The following is a 21856-nucleotide window of genomic DNA, read 5'->3' as shown; positions in this document are numbered from 1 at the left end:
CATCAGAAGATCATTAGTTAAATTGTTAATTCTTATCTGTCCAAACAAAGATTCTTTTTCAGTCCTGTCCGACTTCTTCGCACGCAAGCAGGGAAAGACGTTTGCCAGAAGTTTCTTGCACAACAACTTAACCTTTCCCTCACTGGTGATTGTTTATTTCACATTTCTCCAATCTGAATTCCTTTCTGACTTCTAGGTCAGATTGACCCAGTACATTTTGACACAGTACATTTCTTTTCTGTAAAAACATATATTAATGTGAATCAACCAACAATATGCCTTTTAGTATAATTATATTCCTCTACAACACTTTATCAGAAATGAAAATACATTGTACCAAATTAACCAATAAAATAACAGCTAAAAATTAGACAGCAGATGCAATCTCACCAGTTAATTTCTCTGTCCTGCACTGATCCATTCCACTGGCAGTCGACACTGCAACGCAACGATGAAGAGAAATTAAAACAAAATGGAAACAGAAGCTGAAAAGTGTATGTAGATATACCGTAGTTTGGTACTTTAGTGAGGCAAAGGCACCAGTTTCATAAATGTCACCTAAAGTAAAAATTCCTCAGCATTGTTTAGTTAAAATGACATTTTTGTAAAGTTGTTTCATACAGGATTTAAGCGACTTTCAAAATTGCTTTAAAATCTTCTTGCTTGTATTTTTGAAAGAGTCTTGCCTCCGCATGTGCTTCCTCCAGGCAAAAAAAAAAAGACTGTTATTCAAAACATCAATCGATTTAGCAAACGAAGTGAGGTAACCCAAGTTCCAGTATCACCAAAACGATGCCAGTTTACAGGCTTCCCCGTGACATGAAAGCAAACTACTGTTGTTGAAATGAATTTAATCATTATTTAACAATAATATGACCTATCCTTCATCATAATGACCCCCAATCCACTAAGTTCAGTCACGTCTTTGCACTTCATTATCATTTAAGTCACATTATTCTCTTTTTACTTGCTATGAATTTCATAAAGTGTGCAAATAGAGAGAAATGTGTGTGTCATTGTTGCGATTAACCCAACTAAGACCCATCTCTTGGTGTGAACTAACCATTTGTTGTTGCCATTTGGAGCGTTTTGCTGCACTGAGCTGTGGTTGCCGCCTGTGCCCTGACCGGGTCTGTCCGTCATCACTCTGATGATGTACAGCAGACATGTTAGCAGCTTCAGGCAGAAGTTGAACACACGAATCCGGAGGCCTGAAGACGAGAGATAAATCAGAGCAGTTTCTCCTTGCTGCGGCTTCTGCAAATGCTCTCAGTTAAACAGTTTTGGCCCAAAACAGTCCATTTTAATGCACTAAGAAACATTTCAGGCGCGTTAAAAAACACCCCGCTTCATGGCCCACTTACTTGATCTTTGGTTTTTGATGAAAAAAAGCTTCAGACGCTCCTTGAAGGTGTTTTCATTCACATAAAACTCCACCTGCACCCTGACAGGAAACAAGAGTGACAAATGTCAGATGAGAATCGGCTAAAAAAATAAATAAATAGAAAGATGCAGGGCACATGGATGGTTTTACTAAACAGAGACGGGAAAACAGCTTGAATATTCATCCTGCTGCTTTTCAAATCATCTTGCCTAAGGAGAGTTGGGTAATTATCCGTGTCTTATTTTCTTCCCAATTAAAAGGCGGGGTAACTGTGGATCATGCAATTTGAAATAAGCCATCAAAGAGCAGCTGTTGCAGCTCAGTAGAAGGATTTAGCCTGAAGGAAATTAAAAAGAAAAGAAAAAAAAGACTAATTATTTTATTATGCAACCACTTAACTTGTCAAGACTTCTTGAGACAAGAGAACATTATTCGTTTTGCTCAAATCAGCAACTATAACCCGTTTTGCTTAGAACGTCATTCAAAACAAAATCAACATCTACAGATGTAATAAAATTGCAATTTCTTTACAGCAGTATTTATTTATATACTTACCATATATAGTTGACGGATACAGTGCTTTTTATTTATTTAGTATTGAGATTTTATGTGAAAGGCAAATGTAAATAGTGCATATATGGACAAGAAGGAAAATTACGGGTTGCTGCTATTGGCTCACAGTGGTGATGAAGTGCAATACAATAAGGTACAAATATTAATTTACCCCTGTTAGTGTTAACTTCACTAAAAATTTAACCTAACCCTAACCCTCCAACCTGATAAGCCCAAGTGGAGATGGAATTAGTTTAAATTTGCGTTATTATTATGAACATTATTTTTGTACATTTCACTTATATATTTATATATATTCTTATAATATTCTTTATTATTTTCTGGCTGTAAAACAACATTTCCCCTGTGAATGATAAAGTTTATTTTGATCTTGACAGCATGTGTAGTTTTTAAGCTGTTTTGCAAATAAATGTCTGCAAATTGTAGCAAATTAAAAATTGTACATGGTGGATTCCTCTTCCCACATCCAGTGGCTGCAATTGCGCCTGCAATTATTTTTTTCTCCAGATTTTTCTTTGCAATATCGAGACTTTAGCTGAAAGTAAATGTTAAAGTCCTGCCACAAATTTTGAATTGGAGGTAGGTCTGAAGTTTGACTAGGTTAGTATAAAAGAGGAATATGATTTAATATAGACCATTCCATTGTATGTATGACTGCAGACTGTGGGTCTAAATCTAATGCTAAATTTCCTAAAAAGTGAGATGTCAAATCCCTAAAAATATAATTTTATGCCAAAGACATAAATACTAAATTAACGTATGCTTCTGTGTCATTATGCCTTCCTTTTCACAATTATGTGCCACTTTGCGTCACCCTGTCACACAAAGATCGCATAAATTACAATGAAGTTTGTGTTTTTTAATCATAATTTTGTCAGAGAACACACAAGCAAAGAGAGCAAAAAGAGATAAGAAGAGCCACACGGCCATGCAGCTCCGAAACAAAAGATGAATTCGAGCAGAATTAATAAATAATCTTCAAAACTTTTCTCTAGGAGAGAATTTACGTGAGGGGAAAAGGCAAAGTGCAAACCTAAGAGATTAGAAGTGATTTAGAAGTGTGTGTGTGTGTGTGTGTGTGTGTGGGGGGGGGGGGGGGGGGGGGGGGGGGGGGGGGGGGGGGGGGGGGGAGTGTGTGGGGGAGTGTGTGCGGGTGCATGTATGTTTGTGTCTATGCAGATTCTGCTACTAATCTAAAGTCTGAGCTTAAAATGACTGCCATTGCAGGGAGAATATTGTCACGGTGTTGACTTGAAGGCTAAACTCTACCTAAGAGTGCAGAAAAACTCCAACAAAGAGTGAAGGAAACGTGGAAACGTGTGAAAAGAGCAAAACCATCTCGACTGAGATGAGCAGAAACCCAGAGACAGAGAGCTGCTGTGAGTCCTACAGACTGATCTCTCTGTCTGTCTCATTCCTCTGCCCACACATGCACATGTACGGAATGCCCCTTTATTAGCTCCCATTCCAATTACGAAGCTGAAGTAGCCTCGACATCAATCACGCTGCGGAGTCACTTTGGTGTTTCAGGGGAAAAGCACTAAAACACTAAAACATACAAGCTCACAGAGAGATATGCATTAATAAACCAAGATGTACTTCATGTTTAGCTTGTCAATACAACAAATTAATAATATTAGGATTAAATGTTTTTTGTTTTTGTTTTTTTTTTAATCAACTGGATATCAAAAGAAATACACGGAGAGCTTGAATAAAAGTATTCTGGGATCATCCAGGAAACTGAAAATTAACAAATAAGTGAATAATAACGGGAACATATGACCAGAACAATAAATATAGATTAATTTAAAAAGCTGCCATTTTTTAATATAAAATCTAGACCTGAATCCTTTACTAAACTTGTGAAGTAAATTGAAGTGACTCTGGAAAAGGTCAGGGATCCATCTTGCGGTTTGCTCTAACCTTGTAAATGTTACAGGAAGAGTAATATTTTAAATGTGGTGCAGAATATTGACAGCCTGGGCATCAATAGTAATAACATTAGTTGGGGAAAAAATGGTTTCTCAACATGAAGTTTCCCTCCTCTCAATAAAAATGTTCTAGTTGTTTTGCAAAAAAAATTATTTTATTTTGAGCCTTTTTACAGCAGCTTTACAAGGGTTTCAAATACACTAAATGTGGCTGGCACGGTTTATTTCAGCTTAAGGGATATAAAGTTGATATAATTACCCTGTAGCAACAATTACACCAGTACTGAGCTACAGCACTAATTGCACTGGGCATGTTAACGAACAAGATAAATAGATTCATAACAACACATAAGCATCTGGAAAGTTAAACGCATCCTGATGGATTTTGAGCACAAACTTGTTAATCACTTTTTTTTGTTGTTGTTTTCATCATTCCTTAACAACCAAACCCATAAGCAGCTGTGTAATCTGTCTCACCTGAGCAGTGAAAAACAACATGGACACCCCACGGTGTCAGTCCACAGAGCTCTCCTCCACAATTTTTGTTTTTATGACATCAAGCATCCTACCTCTGGCCAACGTCACTACCGAAAACGTCCGACCTCCAAATTCCCACAGAAGGACTGATCCAGGTGTGGACGATGGTCTCTGAGTCCATCGCGTAGGGGACACCTGCTGCTGCGTCGTGCAGAAAGTCTAAACTCCTGCACTAAGCCTGGTTGACTAATGCACTCCCATGCAGATCTGTAGTAACATAGCTCGTCTCTGCTGGAAAATGATCACTGTTGAGCTTTTTGAGGAACAAAATAACACACACACACACACACACGCACTGATTAGAGCTACAGGGAGAGAATTTCGTCTGCGCTGCGTTTGATCATTTTTTGTTTTGCGGAATGGGAATATTTTTAGAGTTGTATACAGTCTTTTTCCCGCCCAGCTTGTGTGCGAAGCTGTTGCCACAGCAACGCTACCATGATAGGAATAACCGTATGTGATGGTGCTGCAGCGTGGACCTCTCCAACGACACTGCAGCACCTGGAGAAACTGTAAACATTAGCAATGAAACGCTGAAGGATAAAGAGAGACTGTGTGCAAACTGTGACGGCATGTTGATTATGCCAATAAAATTCAGAAACAAGTTTTTTTTAATTTCATTTTATGTGTTTTTTTATGTATTTGTCTTGCTAATTTTAATAATAAAATCAGGTCAATATCATTTTATTATTATTTATGTTGTAAATCTGTATTTCCTCATTTCCTTCATTTTTGGGTATTTGTTCTTCCAATAACAGAAAGGAAGCAAAGTGTTTGGATACGTTGTTGATTTGGGGCTCTTCAGGCTCAAATGATCTGAATGGTTTGGCCAGAAATGACACCTGCAGCACCTGAAAAAGATCAAAGAATCAACGAACAAGACTGCTTCCGTCTAACTTCTCCCCGTATTTTTCTTTCCATCTCCACCACATAGGAGAGGGGTATGGGGGAAAGTCTGAAGCGCTAATTTATAGATGACCTCCTGCATGAGTCAGTGCTTTTGAAAACACTGGATGAGGCCACTCTACTTGAACCTCCTCTCGCCCACACAGGTACATCCATTCAACGTGGCTTTTCAAGTTACATGTGGGCACTTCGCGCCGTCCTGTGACTTGTGCTGGCAAAAATATGTGACATTTTCCGTCACTATATTTAGATCCGAGAGGCTTCCCCTTAGTAACAGGATAATGAAAGCACTTAAAAATGGGGGGGGCGGGGGGGGAACTGCAGCGCTGCAATTAAGAATGACGTCTTAATGTTTCTCTTTGTATGGGTTGACGTGTTTTTCTTTAGCATGCCTTCACCTTTAAGAAAGGAACATTCAAACCATGGACGATCCCTGTTCAGATGCGACCAGTGACATTTATTTACTGATGACCGTTGCAAATATAACCTGAAGCATCCTTCGGCTTCTGCAACATTATCGACTGGGAGTGGGAGACAGGTTCCTCGTAAAGGGCCAGAGCTGAAAAACGATAATGAGACCTTGCAATGTGGTCTTCTTTATCCAAGAGAAAACAATTATTCCTGCAAGGACTGACAGGTTAAAGGTCACTTTGGAATAAAAGCTCAGCCAGAGGTGGTTTTCACTTGACCGATACCATTGAGAGCAATCTACTCTGAAGGGTTTTTTTTGTTGGTTTTTTTTTTGTTTTTTTTCTGTCACCACATGCAAAATCGCATTTAGTTGTTGCTACACTCCTAAAAATATGTGTCACAAAAGGAAAAAAGAAGAAGATTTTCATTTTCAAAATACTGGACTTTGGCTTCGCTGGAAAAAACTATTCTCAACAATATTTTGACTGTCAGAGAAAAAGGATAATAATGTAGCAGGAGCAGAAATATAAAACCTGATGAAAAGAAAGGAATCCCTGATCTTAGATGTTGCTCAGTCAGTGTGTTTTTTCTTTTATCAAGAAAAAGTATAACAATGGTAGAGAACTATTTCACTTAGCAACTGAATATTCAAGCTTTCTAAAGACACCTCAAGCAGGTATATCCTTTTCACTGCTGCACTTTTGACCTTTTTCCAGATGTAAAATACACAATGAAGCCAGAACTGCAAGTAGTGTTTTATTAATCTCTTTTTCAGTTTTTATAGCTTGGATTATTTGTTGAAGCCCATCTAAAACATTTAGCATCTTGGGCAGATCGGCCAGCGGGAGGCAGCTACCAGTGAACCATCAACAATAAAAGGAAAGTAAAATACACTCGTCAGTGGTTCTGACAGCTCATCAGCTGTACTGATTCAACCAGTCATCCATTCATTTAGCCAGTGATTCATGTTAACCAGATTCATAACCAGGTGGCTGATTATGGAGCTTATATATATATATATATATGCTCCTTTTCCTGACATTCAGCCTGATGTCATTATCACTGAGGATAAACAGTTTGACTCTGAATGCTTTTCCTCCACCCTCTTATATTGTGTTTTGGTATTAATAATGGTTTACTAACAGTTTTTCTGTATTTTAACTTCATTTCTTCTAGTGGAGTTAAGATAAAGGCATTGACTCATGTTTCTGCTGATTGGTTTTTTTAGTCTCCTTTCTTGTGTATTTTTTATTTTAAACCAAACTTGTTTTACATTTCAAACCTGATGCTATCAATGGTCCTCCAACATTATTTTCTTCCACAATGTCCCCAGGTTAGTCACAGTTAACTTAAAAAAAACCACATTCTTGAATGAAATTTTGTAACCTTTACTATTACAACAACTCTTTTGTGGGGGCCCAGATATCCTGTCAGTGTTTTTGTTAGAAGTTCAAGAAACAAAGTGACGCCATAAGTTTTCTCTAAAGATTAATGACATGCATTATTCCTCCATTTTAGCTGGAAAAAGCAATCTGTCACTCATTATTACAATGCCAATTATTTTTGCTGTAAAATAACTGAATTAAAATACACAAAAGTTTTGATTCTAACATTTATAAAAGGATTACAGATTGCCTGATCAGAAACAACAAGGCAGACATATGGTCCAAAAGATGATAAAAAGACAACTAAATTTAACGTATTTGCAATATGAAATGCCATTGCTTCTAGCTTTAAATACAAGAAGAAGAAGAAAAAAAAAACTTTAGTCAAATACAGGAGTTTAGCTACGTTCTTCAATTTCAGCACCATGGTCAGCACATGAAGCATCACCCAAACCTCAATTCATTTTTTTTCTCTAGATCCAAATTGCCTCCAATGTGGATTGAATGAAACACACATACAAATGTTTAAGACTGCAAAAAACAGACCGGTTGAAAGAGAATGACTAAAGACGTTAATGTGCAGCCTTAAATGTCAGCATCGATGACAACATCAGAGGCACCACCCAAAATTTAAGGCACTAACACGTGAATGCAGTACATTTCAAAATATACTTTTGATTGCTAGATGACTGAAAAGTGCTCCAACTAAAATAAACACAATTATTGTAGAAAAGTGGGTTTGAAGGCCAGTTAGTGGTTGAATAAAATAAATAAGGTCAACAACCTCACTTGATGCTGTAAGGGAATTTAAAAGCATTGGTTTCAAAGCCTGCTTTCAAATACCTAAAGGAAGAACTGCTACTGCTGCTGCATTGTAAACTCTAGTAAACTATTCAATCAGGAGTTTAAGTTTAATTCATGTAACAAATAGATTATTTTCAATTTATGCACAAAACTGAGATTTTCTAACAATTTGCTTTAAAAACAAGTTTTCCAAAACCCCTCCAGATGAAATCGGCAGCTGCGACAGTTGCGTACTGCGGCAGGTGTGGCCCTGCTCTGGAGTCTCTGTCTCCGCCTACCTGTCATCGTTCTGGAAGTTCTGGTCTCCCAGCAGCAGGTCTCTAAAGCGGAAGCGGGGCGGCAGCGGAGGCACTTCGCTCTCCATCTGCTCCATCTTCAGCGAGGAGATGTCTAGGACAACTCCACTGCTGTGGCTGGTGTTAGTTGTAAGTGGAGCAGGGGAAGAGCTAGAGGAGCAAGAGGAGACAAGTAAAGAGGCAGAAGGGAAATAAAGGGCAGGGAGGAAAAAAGGGCCTTTTACAAATGGAGGGAGCTGGGACAGATGGAGAGGGAATAATGGAAAGAAGCGCAGGAACAAGAAGAGAAAGCGCAGAAAGGGAGTGGAAAATGGTCAGGTTTTACAGGAACGCACACAATATGGTTTACAGAAGATCAGAAAACAAGCAACTAACAAGTGTCTCTTTAGGCTGTTATGCATACAAACTACTTGACGCAAATGGGGCAGAGGCAATAAAAGACTGCAGCTTAACACGGATCATTTAACATAAGAAGCAGAATATGAATGTGTTCCGGGAGTCCCAAACAAAGGTTTTCTGCTCTGTTTTAACATGTTAAAACAATATTTCAGACAAGTACAACATCTCTATCAATAAGCTGTTAGACACAATTAGTGTACAGCATTTTAGTTGATTGATTCTTAACAGACTTTAGGACTGAACTTTGACTGGGCCATTAAAATACATATATGCGTTTTGATCTAAACCCTCCCATTGTGGTTGGGGGCGTTGTCCTGCTGGAAAAGATTTTGAAATAAAAAAGGATGTCTATTAATTCAAAGAGCAGATTAAAGTGGATGTATTGATTTCAAGAGCGTAGATCCCATCTCATTATTGGAGGAACCCAAAAACAGGAAAAAAAAATTTAGACAATTTTGGGGTGGGGTCAGCAAAGTTACAGTAAAATGTGCTTTTAAATTCTTTTGTTCAAGCTGCACCATCAAAAATGACTAGTAAGTAGAAATGAATAACAAAAGTGTTTTTCTCAGTAAACAACCTGTTGAGACCCATGAATAAAAGTCAAACTAAGATTCAAATGTTGCTTAGATATGAGTTTGGTTCAGAGTCACAGATCTAATCTCTGATAAACCTTTACAAAAACTTAAGGCTCTGACTAAAAACAAGTTTTAATAAGTAACTCCACCGAATAAAATTCCTCATAAATATTGATTTATTGCTGTGGTTCTCAATACAAGTTATGTCTTATTTAAATTCTAACTTAAGTTGCTTTAAAAAATTTTTTTTAAATGTTAAAACCTATAAATATGTAGGAATTGAATATTTGGGAAGTATCATAACTTAAATTTAAAGGTTAGCACCAGAGTTTTCTAGAAAAATATTCCGATTTTATTTGTGGTTTTAAAGGCTCTACGTTGAAGATGGTAAGAAATAAAGACATACTTTATTTTGTTTTACTGTCTACAATAGCCCCTCTGCTCTCGGCTCCTATACAGAGCTGTCGGCTAGTGGTAATGCTCAGCCGCTCCCGTTTCAAACTCTTTTTATCAAAGTAAGAGTTAGAGAGCTAAATATTATTGAAATATTGGCTACTGTTAAGAGAATAAAATCAATAAGTTCTGGTTCGTTATATTTTCTTGTGCTCCCGGAATCAATGATTCCATGCGTGGAAACAAAAGCCACACAGAGATGACAGTCAACACTCCATGTCATACATTTCTAGAGTTTATTCTAACATTTAAAAGCATAACATCACATCAACAACACAGACACTTCGGACTCACTAAAACAGACATTCATTTAACTGAGACAAACTTTCATAGTAAATTCGTATTCTTCTCTTTAATTTATTCAAATAAGGCGCATCCTTGCTCATCCAACCAGGAGCTGTCTCGGATCCTCTTAAAAGTTAGAAACTCCCTACAATTTGTTTTCAAGATCAAACACCAGCTGTCTCCTTTATCGAAACAAAGTGGAAGTGGAACTTCTCCACTGGCCTGAACTCATGCTGTTTTATGGCTTTTCACATATCAGTGTGAAAGCTGGAACTTCTCCTGACTCTTTCCCACACAGACAAAGGGAGAATACAAAAGATCTAGCAAGCAATCTGCTGTAGCTAGTAACATAAAAATTAGTCCAAAAACTAGATTTAGGCTATTTCAATCAAGACATGTTAAGTTTTTAAAATTAGCATATTTTAAATGTATTTTCTTAACACTACCTTCAACAGAAAAAGGCGCTAAGTCTATGAAAGCAATGTAGCAGTTTAGCTAGTTTTGATTTCCAAGGCATAACATGGCAGTTTATTATGATTCAGCCAAAGTAATGAAATAACGAACTGCAGTCTGATTTTTATTAAATCAGACTGCAAAAGTGCTCCAACTAAAATAAACACAATTATTGTAGAAATTGTGTTTATTTTGTGTTTACTTTCACTGCTCACTATTGAGCAGTGAAAGTAAATAAAACATGTAACATGTCTTTTGCTTTAAGTATTTACTTATTGGAGGGTTTTTTGTTAGTACTGCAGAGCCACAGCTAACAGCTAGCTCCTCACTTCGACGGCTCTAAAGGAGTCAGCAGTGCAGCTGTTGCTCTTCCTTCATTTTTACTGAACCATTGTTCTAACAATAGTGGGGGGGACCTAAAACTTAATTCTTTTCTTTTTTTCTTAAATGAATGGCAGATTTACTTCGTTCTTTGTTTCTATTGCCTTTATTCTATTAATATTGTTTAAATACAAGGGTTTCTTTCATGATTTCTTTGGGGGGACAATTCCAGACTTTTCCAAGATTCGGGGGGGTTCGGACCCCCTTGGCCCTCCCTCGCCCCCCAGATTTATGCCTATGATTTATTTATTTGCCTTTGCCAGCACGAATGGGAGTCTCTTACAGATGAGAATGGGTTTCTTTTCCAAAAAAAAAAATGGCATCTTTTTTTTTTTTTAATTAGCATAATGAGAGAAGTGCTGATGGTCGGTGGGAAGATTGGTGCTGCTTTCAGTCTCCTAGAAACGCAGACTGCATCATTCACAAAACAGATAGAGAGAAAGGGAGAGAGAGAGAGAGAGAAAAAATAAAACACCTTGAAACTCACATCGTGTCTCCATCGAGGGCTGTTTGCTGTAATTCTGCATTTAGCTTCTCAGAGGTGTTTCATAATTGATGAGTGGTATGTGTTTTCACTTCGATTTTGTAAAATACACCGTGCTAAACAAATCAACAGGAAACACTCTTGTCTCTTGAAGCACACTGGGCATCATAGTTGATTTAGGCGTCAAAGCGAGGACTGAATTTGTATTTGTATGTGTGTACGAATCAGAATAAGAATACTTTATTGATCTCAGAAAATAACCACTGTTAGCTAATTAGTTGAGAATAGAGAAATATAGAATTAAAAAAAAAAAAATCTGTGGAAAAAAAATAAGTTAAAAGATCTACAAGCATATTAACAATGACACAATGTTAAACAAATATTTATTTTGTATTTTCTCAGAATTTATTGCTGCAATATAACAAATGTTATAAACAGGGACATCCTGATGACGCTCTTCCGTTTTAAAAGTGCAATTTTTGGAGCAGTAATGTAAAGTGTAGCATAGCTGAAGGTTGAGGCATTGAACAGCTGAACAAATAACAGCGGGGACAGGTGAGTGCATGTGTGTGGATGGATGAACAAACAAACAGCGCACATATCACATAGTCACTTTTCATATTTTTCATTAAAAGAAATTCTTCTAAAACCCACACAGCTTTATAATCTGAGTGTAACTTTGATTTATTTAAAAAAAAAAAAAAAAAAAAAGTCACAGGAAGCCTGAACTTCTGTCTGTGTCTCCCTTACCGTTGCTTATGGGCGCTCACGGTCCCATCGTCGTTCACAAATGACTGATTCACGTAGCACTCGCTGCACATTTTGGCCGGAGATCCGGCGCTTCTGTCCGACTGGAGGGCTGCTGCGGTGGTCGGCGTGAGGTCCTGCACAAACTCGTCTTCCTGGGTTAATTGCATCGGAGGGCGATCTGCCAGGTAGGAGCGTACCCACGAACTAAAAATAAGTAAATAAATAAAAGGCGCTCTTGTTCAACAAAAGTTATCCCTCCTTGTACTTGCGCCTCTCACCTATGCAGGTGCATTTCGGAGGAGAGTGCTCTGTTTTCCCCGCCTTTCGCACCTAAGAGGCTGCAAGCCAAAGTGAGGACTGTGTAATGAGGTTATCAAACTGAAGGATGTAGGTGGGACTACTGAACGAGAGGCAGAAACCGAGGCTGGCAGCGTCGCAGGGGGGGCGAGACGAACAGGAGAGACAGGTCTGCAGCGGTGGACATGACAGGGTCCGCCTGCTTCAGCACAGGTGAAAGGGAGAACAGCACCATCTGGTGGACTTTATGTGTATTACCACATAAAACATTCAGGTAAAATATAATCATTCTGAATGAACAATTGCACATTTTCTCACGTATGGAAACTATTTAGATTATTATTGATTTTTAAACTTGAATTTGCATCACGTACCTTCAGGTGTCTAGTTAGTAAAACGTGCTTTGATTTGAGTCTGGGTTTCCTACGGAGACACGGATGTCCACCTAAACTTACAGAGAAATTCGAGCAAATTGAAATTCGAGCAAATTGCACATGGTAACTTTGGAGGAGTTGCAGAGATCTACTACTCAGGTGCTTCACTCAGATTTAGGTCAAAGCATATTCATTAGGCAAAATGTGAAAATTTATGCTACGTAGACATTTTTCATCCAATCAGAGAAAAGTTCAGCTATTTTGCAAAGAATGAGGGAAAATTTGCATAAATCGATATAATTTTTTAAAAAGCTGATAGACAAATAACAGCTGAATTGATCGAGCACAGCAACACTATTCCCTTTTATGTTTTTTAATTAGAAAAAATACATTCTCTTCACAATTATACACCACTTTTTGCTGTTTTAGAATATGTGCCAAAATTTGAAAACGTTAAAAACTTTTTGCAAGGTACTATATATATTGCCAAAAAAGTGATCTGTTCTGCAAGTGCTCCAAAACAGATGCCACTGAGATGAATTGATGATGGGTACTTTGCTCAGTTGAATTACTGCAAAGTGGTTTTGAAAACACATTAAACGAAGCACTTACGAAATGTGTGGAAATGGGTTTAGGCATTAGGCAACAATAAAGTCTATAAAATGATAGTCCAAGAGCCTAATAAGAGCTGAAAAATGAAGACATTACAGCGACACAAACCTGTTGTTGAACCCATGTGATTGACACAACCTAATTGATGATGGAGGGCTGATTCACCATTGAAGCAAAATTTCACATTTCCTCCTACTTTCTGCATCTTGTCAATCTCAGATTCTCCAACCTTCAGAAAATATGAAGCCAGTAGAAGAATTATCCATCGTATTTATCTACGAGGGAAAAAAATCAACTGGTAGAAACATCTACATCATCACCGAGTCTAACCAGACACTCAGTGGTGGGAAGTAACGAAGTACAACTACGTCGTTACTGTACTTAAGTACAATTTTCGTGTATCTGTACTTTACTTAAGTAGATTTAATAATGGATACTTTCTACTTTTACTCCACTACATTTTACAGTAAGTATCTGTACTTTCTACTTCACTACATTTCTACAAAACTGTCGCGTTACTCGTTACATCCAAGTCGCATTGTGTTTTTTTTTCCCGGTTAAAATGTGAAGTTCAGGGACTTAAGGTGGCGCCGTAAAATCCGAGCAATAACGTGACTTAGTGTCTGTTGTCACCCATCGGCTCCACCTTTACTCGCACGCGGAGCTCCAAGACATGCGCAGTGGTTTTCTCTGAGTGTCAGTAATATAACAGTACGGAAGCGCTGCATAAATAATAAGATATGGCAACATGTAAAATCAGCAGCGCTTCGCTTTCACAGACGGTGGGGACTGTCCAATTTTTAACGTCACTTGGAAGGAAAGCTTAAAGAAAGGTAAGCTCCGTGGACGTGATGCTAGCAAAGCTAATTGTATTGACTGAGACACATGTTGCATCTGCGATGACTGACATGTCGCATATATGGGACAACGCTGTGACCAAAGTGCAATATTGTAATATGACATTCATGGACGACCCGATTCTTCTGGACGGATATTGACTAAGTCCTATAGTGCTGAAGCCTCACTGAGAGCCGTTCTTTGTTCTTGTAATGCTCTGCGTACACTGCAGTAGCTATTTTATTTCATTAAAATATCTTTATATTTAATTGGTGAATAAATAAAACAAGAACGTAAGAACGCAGAGCATGCTCATTGCTCTTTGTTTTCGTCACCTGTCATGGTGGCGGACATTGCAGCAGGAGGGAGGATGAGAACAGTCACGGTGCTCCTCCTGCTTGGTTACTTCTTGCTTATTGGGCCTTGGACAGTGTTCATAGTTGAGCGTTGTTAATTGCTATGTTTAATAGTGCAGACAATTATTATTTCTGACATTGGCAATATAGGCAACCGCACAGGGCATTATTTCTTTAGGGATGGCAGGAGACCTCTGTGGATTGTGGCACAGAGATAAAAGCAAAACAGAATGAAGAAGAGTTTGAATTGATACTGGTTAAATGTATTTAAGCTCTAAGCATTTAATATGTAGGTGGGAAAGTGAATCTTTCAGATCAATTTGAGAAGTAATTTTGATAGGTGCACTTAATTTTATTGTCATGTAGCACAGGGTGCTGGTTTTGATTTGGTCTTGGGTTCAGTGGTCCAGACTACAACTCTGCTATGAGGTTCCTTGGTACCATGTCCTCCTCTGCCAGTTGGATTTCTTTCAAAATAAATGTGTGGCAAAAAAAAGTGAAGTTCATGTTATGTTAGGACAGGAGACGAGGTGTTTCCATCCCTGAAATTATGATGCATAGAATCATATATCTAAGTCTAAACTATGTTACAGAATAAACGCAATAAAAACATGTTTTATCTGTGGCATATGATCATATGATTGGTACACTTAATCATATTAGTGATTAGGTAATGCATTCAGCAAGTACTTTGACTTTTAATACTTAAGTATTTTTAAAAACCAGTACTTTTTTACTTTTACTTAAGTAAAATGTTAATGTGGTACTTTGACTTTTACTTGAGTACATTTTTGTCTGTGTATTTGTACTTTTACTTAAGTACATTTTTTGAGTACTTTCTCCACCACTGCAGACACTCTACAGCAAGACAAATTCCTAAGTTTTCACTTTTACATCGTGAGAACAGATTTAATTACAGGGAGGACACAGTGACCTCGGTGAAAAAGTACAAAGAAAAGCATCTGCACATATTAAGACTGCTTCCTGCACACTTTGTTCTTTTTCTTTTTCTCCCTGTTCTTTTTACGAAGCGAATGTCAGAAATCAAATATCAAGTGAAAAGACTGGCGGGATATTTTTTTCCGATGATCCGTTGGCGCACGGAGGAGAAGACGTGGGTGAACCGATGAGTCACAGGGGACACGGTGATGTGAGGTTGCTCATGAGTTTCAAGCTTATTACGGATGCTTGAGGTTGAGTCAGAGCTCACAGGAGAAAAGTGTTTTTGTTGATTTAATGCTGTGGCGATGGAAGGACGTGATACTCCACCTGCAGACACGTTTTAATGCGACCAGTGGATGTTGGAGGCATTTTGCACTGAGAATGACTCAGCAGAATACATTAATTGTATTTTTAAATGATCTAGAATGTGAAACGCTTAAAAATATTATCTATGTCACAGAAAAGACTACATTAAAGTACAAGGAAGGTTTTAGATATTTAGATGTACAGATCTGAAATAAAAAATTAAGAGACCACTTTAAATGATCTGATTTTACTTTTAGTAGGTATATTTTTTTTGAGTAAAATGAACATTGTTCTTTTATTATATGAACTACTGACAACATGTCTCAGAAATTCCAAGCCAAAATTTTGTATTTGTAGAAAACGTGAAATGGTCAAAGTAACTAAAAAGATGCTTCCAGACCTCAAATAATGCAAAGAAAACAAGTTTGTATTCATTTAGAAACGACAATACTGATGTTTTAACTCAGGAAGAGTTCTGAAATCATTTTTTGGTGGAACAACCATGTTTTCAATGGGGTTCAGTGTAGAGGGCTCTTAACTTTTTCCAGAGCTGTAAGCAAGCTGTCACACTACATCCTTTCTACTTTATTAACATGCTTTGTTTAGGGATGATTCACTACAAATAGACGAGGTATTTAATGCAAAACAAAAAGTAATGTTAGACAACTTTTAGACATTACTCTTAAAATTCCCCCATTTTGTTGATTATGATGCACAGTTTAAGATTTTGTTTGAACTGCTTAAGGAATAATTTTCAAAACTTAGAACATTACAATAATAACTTCTGAACCTACATATTTCACACCAGATATATTAATAATAGCACCAAAAATGATTCAGCCCAATCAAATTACTGTAGGCCAACTGGTAAGATGTAAAACCATCAGTAATTTACCATAAGCAATAGCATTTAGTATCAATATTTAATAGCAAACCCTCTGGCTGTTTTAGTGAAGGAATGTTCCACTATTGCAAACTGCAGCCATGATTAACTGCAGCTTCTGTGAAACCTCCAGAAGCTGCAGTTAATTAAAGTAGGATTTAGTGCTGAACTTCAATAGTCATTTTATCTAACCTTTTAAATTGTTCCCCTGTAATTAGTTCTTTTTACATTTTGCATAAAAGGACAAAGGTTTTTCCCTTACTCTTTTTCTGTGACCTGAGAACCATTTTACTGCATAGCAAATATTTAATCAATTGATTTGTGTTGATGGTACATAAAGAATATTTCATATTTGACTCTTAAAGTGACTTAGAATAACATTTGAAGATAATATAAAAAGTGCCTCAAAACATTTGCATATCATTGCACATTTATGTAAATAATGTGCAATATATGCAGAGATAATCAATTTGAGCAGCTTTATACAACTGTTTTCTCCATTTTATTACCTCCCTCTCATCTAAAATATTAAAGTGTCATTTTTGAACTATTAAGATTGCTAGAAGCTGCAGCATTTCTGAAATATGGCACAAGATCATTTAATTTTGAACAGACAAAGGTTTAAAATAGAAGAGACTACTACTGTACTATATGCTTCCATTTTGTAAAAATTCTCATTTTAATTTAGAAGTACAAATATAAGTAATCTAGCTTTAAATAAATTCAATTCTGTAATTTTCCCCCATGGGGGACTAATAAAGTTATGTCTCATCTTAAAATTGAATTTCAAAGAATGTTATTTTGAATCTCCCAAACCAAATTTATTTGTTTATGGTTTGTTTTTTATACATGAAAGGTAAAGAAATATATATTTGTAAACATTTATTTAAAAAAAAAAATCACTGACACAAAAAGAAACAACTTTGGAGAGCAGTGTTGTTGTGAGAAGTTCAAAGTTTAAAGGATAGAAAAAAAAACTGAACAGCGTCTCTGGATTTGTAATATCTGACATATTATAGAGTTTATTGCTTACCTAAGTGGTTAAAAACATGAACGCTTGCCTTTTGCTTCCCTTCTATTACAATTTTAAATGTATAAAGTCATTCAAGTAATTTTACTCCAATTATTTCTCTAAAAGTATCTAAACAGCTTCAATGGCTAATAGTGTTTTATTTGTAATTTTCTAGGGATTCATGGTATGTTTGCCAATTCAAGATAAAAATCTTATCTTTAAACCAAATAGATATCAAAATGAGGCATTTTATTAACAATGAATTCACCAAATACTAAAACAATAAAGCCTAGTGTGTATGCCGACTTTAAGTGAATTAGTCCGCTCCTTCCGTGCTGACGGAGGCCACGGCTGATACGTAGTAGGGTCCTTCACTCAGATACGTCTTCAGGCGGATGTAGTTCTGACTGCCCAGTATTTCTGACGCTGTAGATGAGCCCAGAAGAGATCCCACCAGTTCAAATTTGGCATCTTTCGCCTCCTTTGATTGGCCAGTCGAGCGATCCAAAATGAACTCCATGAAACCAGGAGTGTTAACCATCGTCTTCTGACCCCACGGCTGGCTTGCAATGGCCTAAGAAATACACCCAAACACGACATTAATTATCACTTGTCTCCAGCTGCTCTTGTGAAATAATGGTATAGTTCTTTAGTTTTTAAGGCAATGAATGGGTCAACAGGAAGTAACGATGGAGGCTACTTACAGAGAAGATCCTCAAAGCCCCGCAGTGCAGCTCTGGAAAAGGCTGAGTGCTGATGTTGCGAATCATATCCATTGGCTGGTTAGACAGAAGGTGGAACCAGGACTCCGTCAGGGACAGAAGGTCTTCTGTCTGATGCTCCGGCTGTAAAAAAAAAAAAAAAAAAAAAAAAAGCTAGAGACTTATGAAAATGTCAATGTTGAGTTGATTAATTTTGTGTATTCAACAGTATCACAGTAACGTTTTTGACCAGATTGTTCCTTTACCAGAAGGGTGAGCAGCTGTGATATGGCGTCCAAGCTTCGAACTCTGAGCTCAGTAGCTCCAGAACTAGCATGTTGGCTGATTCTCAAGAACACAGACTTGAAGTTTTCTCCTGATTACAAAAAAAAGACAGTAGTAATAATTAAGAACTTTGTAGACGACATAAGATGGCTATGACTCCTCTGCTTGACTGAATAATTGACTTCGATGTGATCCCAGATGACCAGAAAACCTCCCAAAAAAATCACTAAGTGTAAATAACAGAAAATTATAAAAATGTATGTAAACATTACAGTAAATGGTCATTTTATTTCAGGCTTTACAGTTCTTTTAACACCAATCAAATTTAGAGAAACATTTATTGTAAAGCTTTTTTTTTTCTCTGCAGGTTGGTGTATTTACATCTAGTTTTGTCCTGTTAATAAGAGTTATTACTGAATTCCCTTGGCCCACTCCTGTGAGTGATTTTTGAACACATTTGTTCATTTAAATTATGGAGAAAGGCACAAAAATCCAGACCTACAGAAATCACACCTACCCGTCTTCTGGAGAACCTGTTTCCCCTCGACCGTAGAACCAAGTAATCCCAAAGTGTCCAGGGCCACTCCGACCATGACGGGGTCCGAATCCATGGCCATGTCAAATACCTTGTTCAGGAAGATGGGGTAGGATTCACAAACCTGCTGGGGGCTGTCCGTAATGGCCAGGTTCCCAAAGAATTTCACCAAACCTAAACCAGCAGCATATATTCAGTAAGGGTCACAGTTCTGATTAACATTTCCTGAAAAGTAAAAACAAGTTTCAAAGTGCCCTTATTGAGTCAACTACTTCATTTTTTTTTTTTTTCGGATAAGAAGAACAAGGACACCAAAATGCAAAACCACCATTTGATTGCTGGCACTGAATTGTGAAAGTAGTTTTGAAAACGTACTCACCTGGAAGGTAGAGGGAGGCAAACGGGTCCATATCAACTCCTCTGATCATGTTGGAAATCTTATCCATTATGCCCTGCTGGGCCAAATACTGGCGCCCATGCTGACTGTGAGCCAGAGTGGTCACCATCTCAATCGACGTGGCCCTGGTGGGAAAGACACGAATAAAAATAGACTCTGCAAAAAGCATGGGAACCCGGTCAGAAAGAAGATAAACAAACATGATATGCATTTATTTTTACTGATACAAAAACTGTCGCCACCTGATTAGGACGTCGTCTCCAGTCAGCTCGCTGAGCAGCTGGGAAATGAGGCCGCTGTTGGCACAGTAACCAAGAGAAATTGGAGAAAAAGATGAGATTTCAACCACCAGCTGCAAGCAGAAAGAAGGACGAGAGGAGCTGGTCATGAGACGGGTTTTTGAAAAACAAAAAAAATTAAACAAAGTGGGGAACACTTATTTTGCAGCAATCGTGTTATTTTACTTTGTAAGCAAACTATTTTCATGTGAACAAGTAAAAGTAGATGTCAATGAAAAATTAAACATTCATACATTCGTCTAGTATTTTCAGGAAAAAAACCGAGGGAATTTAAATCACCTCATATATTCTGTATCTGATTATGTCGTTTTTGCCCATCACTTCCTTCATGACTTCAAGGAGATCACTCTGAAATAACTTGTCTAATCCAGACTTAGAGTGACTTATTTTAGAAAGGGACTGAATTGCCTGGAAGAAGAAGAAGAAGAAAAAACAAACAACAGTTATTGCGCACCATGTAGGTTGGACGAACTGGAACAAAATCCTTTCAGTGTCTAAAATTTTCACCTGTTTTGCCACAGCAATTTTCTCCTCACCGATGCAAAGGATCACCGCCCGTAAAATGTCATGGCTGTTGAGGATTTGCGTGACGGCCTCTGGGTGCTCCACCACCCTGCCAATCTGAAAGAAAAACAATGGCTAATATAATATTTGTTTTACTGGCTGCTATCTACTGTACGTGTCCAAACCCCCTACCTGTGTCAAGGCCAGTATTTTAACTGTGTCGTTTGGATGGCTCAAACCCTCTTGCAGCTTTTCTCTGTAGTTCTGCACCAAATGCAAAGGACTGAGGGCTATTAGGATGCGTTCAAGAATGTCCACACACAGATCAACCTGCTCCCTGTGAACACAGAACATATTAATAACGCAAACCCTCTGTAACAAATGGTTTACATCAGCAACTAAGTTTGTTATTAAATCCATTTCATCTTTTCAAAGTCATCATAACGTATTGGTGTATCCAATGACTATTTAGCCATTATATTTCTTAATGGATGCTTCAATTATGATGCAAATGTTAACTGCTCCTTCAACTCTGAATATTTCTTCCAGCAAACATTTACTTTGTATAGTAAATGTTTGCGCAATTAGATCTAATGCTGAGAGGCAAACTTACAGTAAGTCTGAAGTTGCAAGGTTAACACCCATAATGGGGATCACTGAATTAAGTTTAAAAATACATTAAATATCCACACCCACCTCTCTACTATATGTGATCTTCAGCAACTTGACCATGATAATATACCTTAGATAGATAATATACCTCTATATATAATATACCTAACTGGAAAGTTATACCAAACTATCAAAATTGTATTCTTGCAGTTGCTCAATTTAAGGGACAGCTTAAAAATGTTGGAATAGAAATTCAAATGAATCTGTAAAAAAAATAATTCTTATGCATGTTACTTAAAAATATGCCTGTGAATAAAACAGGGCTGGATCTGCTAAAAAAACAACAACAAAACTATAGCTTCAGAGAACATGACTGAAAATAAACTGAAGTAGTGTAGCATTGTGGTCACTTGACAAGCTGACAAGAAGCCTTAGTTGCATGCTGGATACAGGAGAGGTTAGCATAACCATTATCCTTACGGTTATGCAGCTCTGTAGCTGCTAGTTCAAGCAGCTACAGAGCTGAGTAACACGCTCTCTGACTCAGCAATAAACGAGTTCAACAGAGTGTAAACACGTCTGAGACACACAAACCAACCTTTCATTAGTGTTCAGCAGAGAGAAAATCACATCGAAACGCTGTCCGCTCAGGACGTCTCTCAGAGCGCTGACTGGAATGGACAACAAAGCAGTTTTTAAGCTCTGCAACTCTTCCACTGGGTCTTCAACTCCGGATATTTCTTCCAGCAAACTTTGAATGGTGGCTGCCATGACTGTTTCTGTTTGGAATCCACGACTTCCGCTTCTTCTTCATGTCACATTAGCCTCACACAACCAGGAGCGCATTACCACCACCTAGTGGACTACGTGGGAATAAAACACCCATGATTATTTACC

General features: G+C 37.6%; 2 protein-coding genes across 3 annotated transcripts in view; both read right to left on the bottom strand.

Annotated features, from left to right (window-relative positions):
• The window catches only part of kcnt1a (potassium sodium-activated channel subfamily T member 1a), a 38039-nt gene extending 25472 nt beyond the window's left edge, over positions 1–12567 (bottom strand). The window contains exons 1-6 of one of the 2 annotated variants that reach the window (XM_008423690.3): positions 12286–12567; positions 12008–12211; positions 8210–8377; positions 1365–1444; positions 1064–1211; positions 391–438 (exon numbers count right to left, since the gene is read on the bottom strand). In XM_008423690.3, coding sequence (XP_008421912.2) covers positions 391–438; positions 1064–1211; positions 1365–1444; positions 8210–8377; positions 12008–12211; positions 12286–12299 — 662 coding nt within the window. In that variant the 5' untranslated portion in view covers positions 12300–12567. Of the gene's footprint in view, positions 1–390; positions 439–1063; positions 1212–1364; positions 1445–4457; positions 4808–8209; positions 8378–12007; positions 12212–12285 lie in introns of those variants that run through there. The other variant, XM_008423691.3, reaches the window with a different exon arrangement.
• A 4981-nt stretch (positions 12568–17548) lies between these two features.
• psmd5 (proteasome 26S subunit, non-ATPase 5) lies at positions 17549–21806 on the bottom strand. The gene is made up of 10 exons (XM_008423689.3): positions 21558–21806; positions 20540–20684; positions 20351–20464; positions 20123–20251; positions 19787–19896; positions 19527–19669; positions 19130–19321; positions 18594–18703; positions 18331–18471; positions 17549–18200 (listed from the first exon to the last, which is right to left on the bottom strand). Exons 1-10 carry the CDS (start codon positions 21728–21730, stop codon positions 17943–17945), a joined length of 1515 nt encoding a protein of 504 aa, XP_008421911.1. The 5' UTR covers positions 21731–21806; the 3' UTR covers positions 17549–17942.
• Between the last annotated feature and the right edge of the window lie 50 nt (positions 21807–21856).

Source organism: Poecilia reticulata, chromosome 12 (assembly GCF_904066995.2).
Source record: "Poecilia reticulata chromosome 12, P_reticulata-male-v2, whole genome shotgun sequence".
NCBI classification, from domain to species: Eukaryota; Metazoa; Chordata; class Actinopteri; order Cyprinodontiformes; family Poeciliidae; genus Poecilia; species Poecilia reticulata.
The sequence above is the reverse complement of the archived record's forward strand: the minus strand, read 5'-3'. Positions and strand labels throughout refer to the sequence as shown.

Excerpts from the sequence above, each read along its gene's own strand:
- psmd5 (XM_008423689.3), bottom strand. The coding sequence starts at position 21,730 with ATGGCAGCCACCATTCAAAGTTTGCTGGAAGAAATATCCGGAGTTGAA. Across the intron at positions 20,252-20,350 it reads AAATTGCTGTGGCAAAACAG|GCAATTCAGTCCCTTTCTAA; the intron begins GTGAAAATTTTA and ends TTCTTCTTCCAG. Across the intron at positions 19,897-20,122 it reads TCAGATACAGAATATATGAG|CTGGTGGTTGAAATCTCATC; the intron begins GTGATTTAAATT and ends TTCTGCTTGCAG.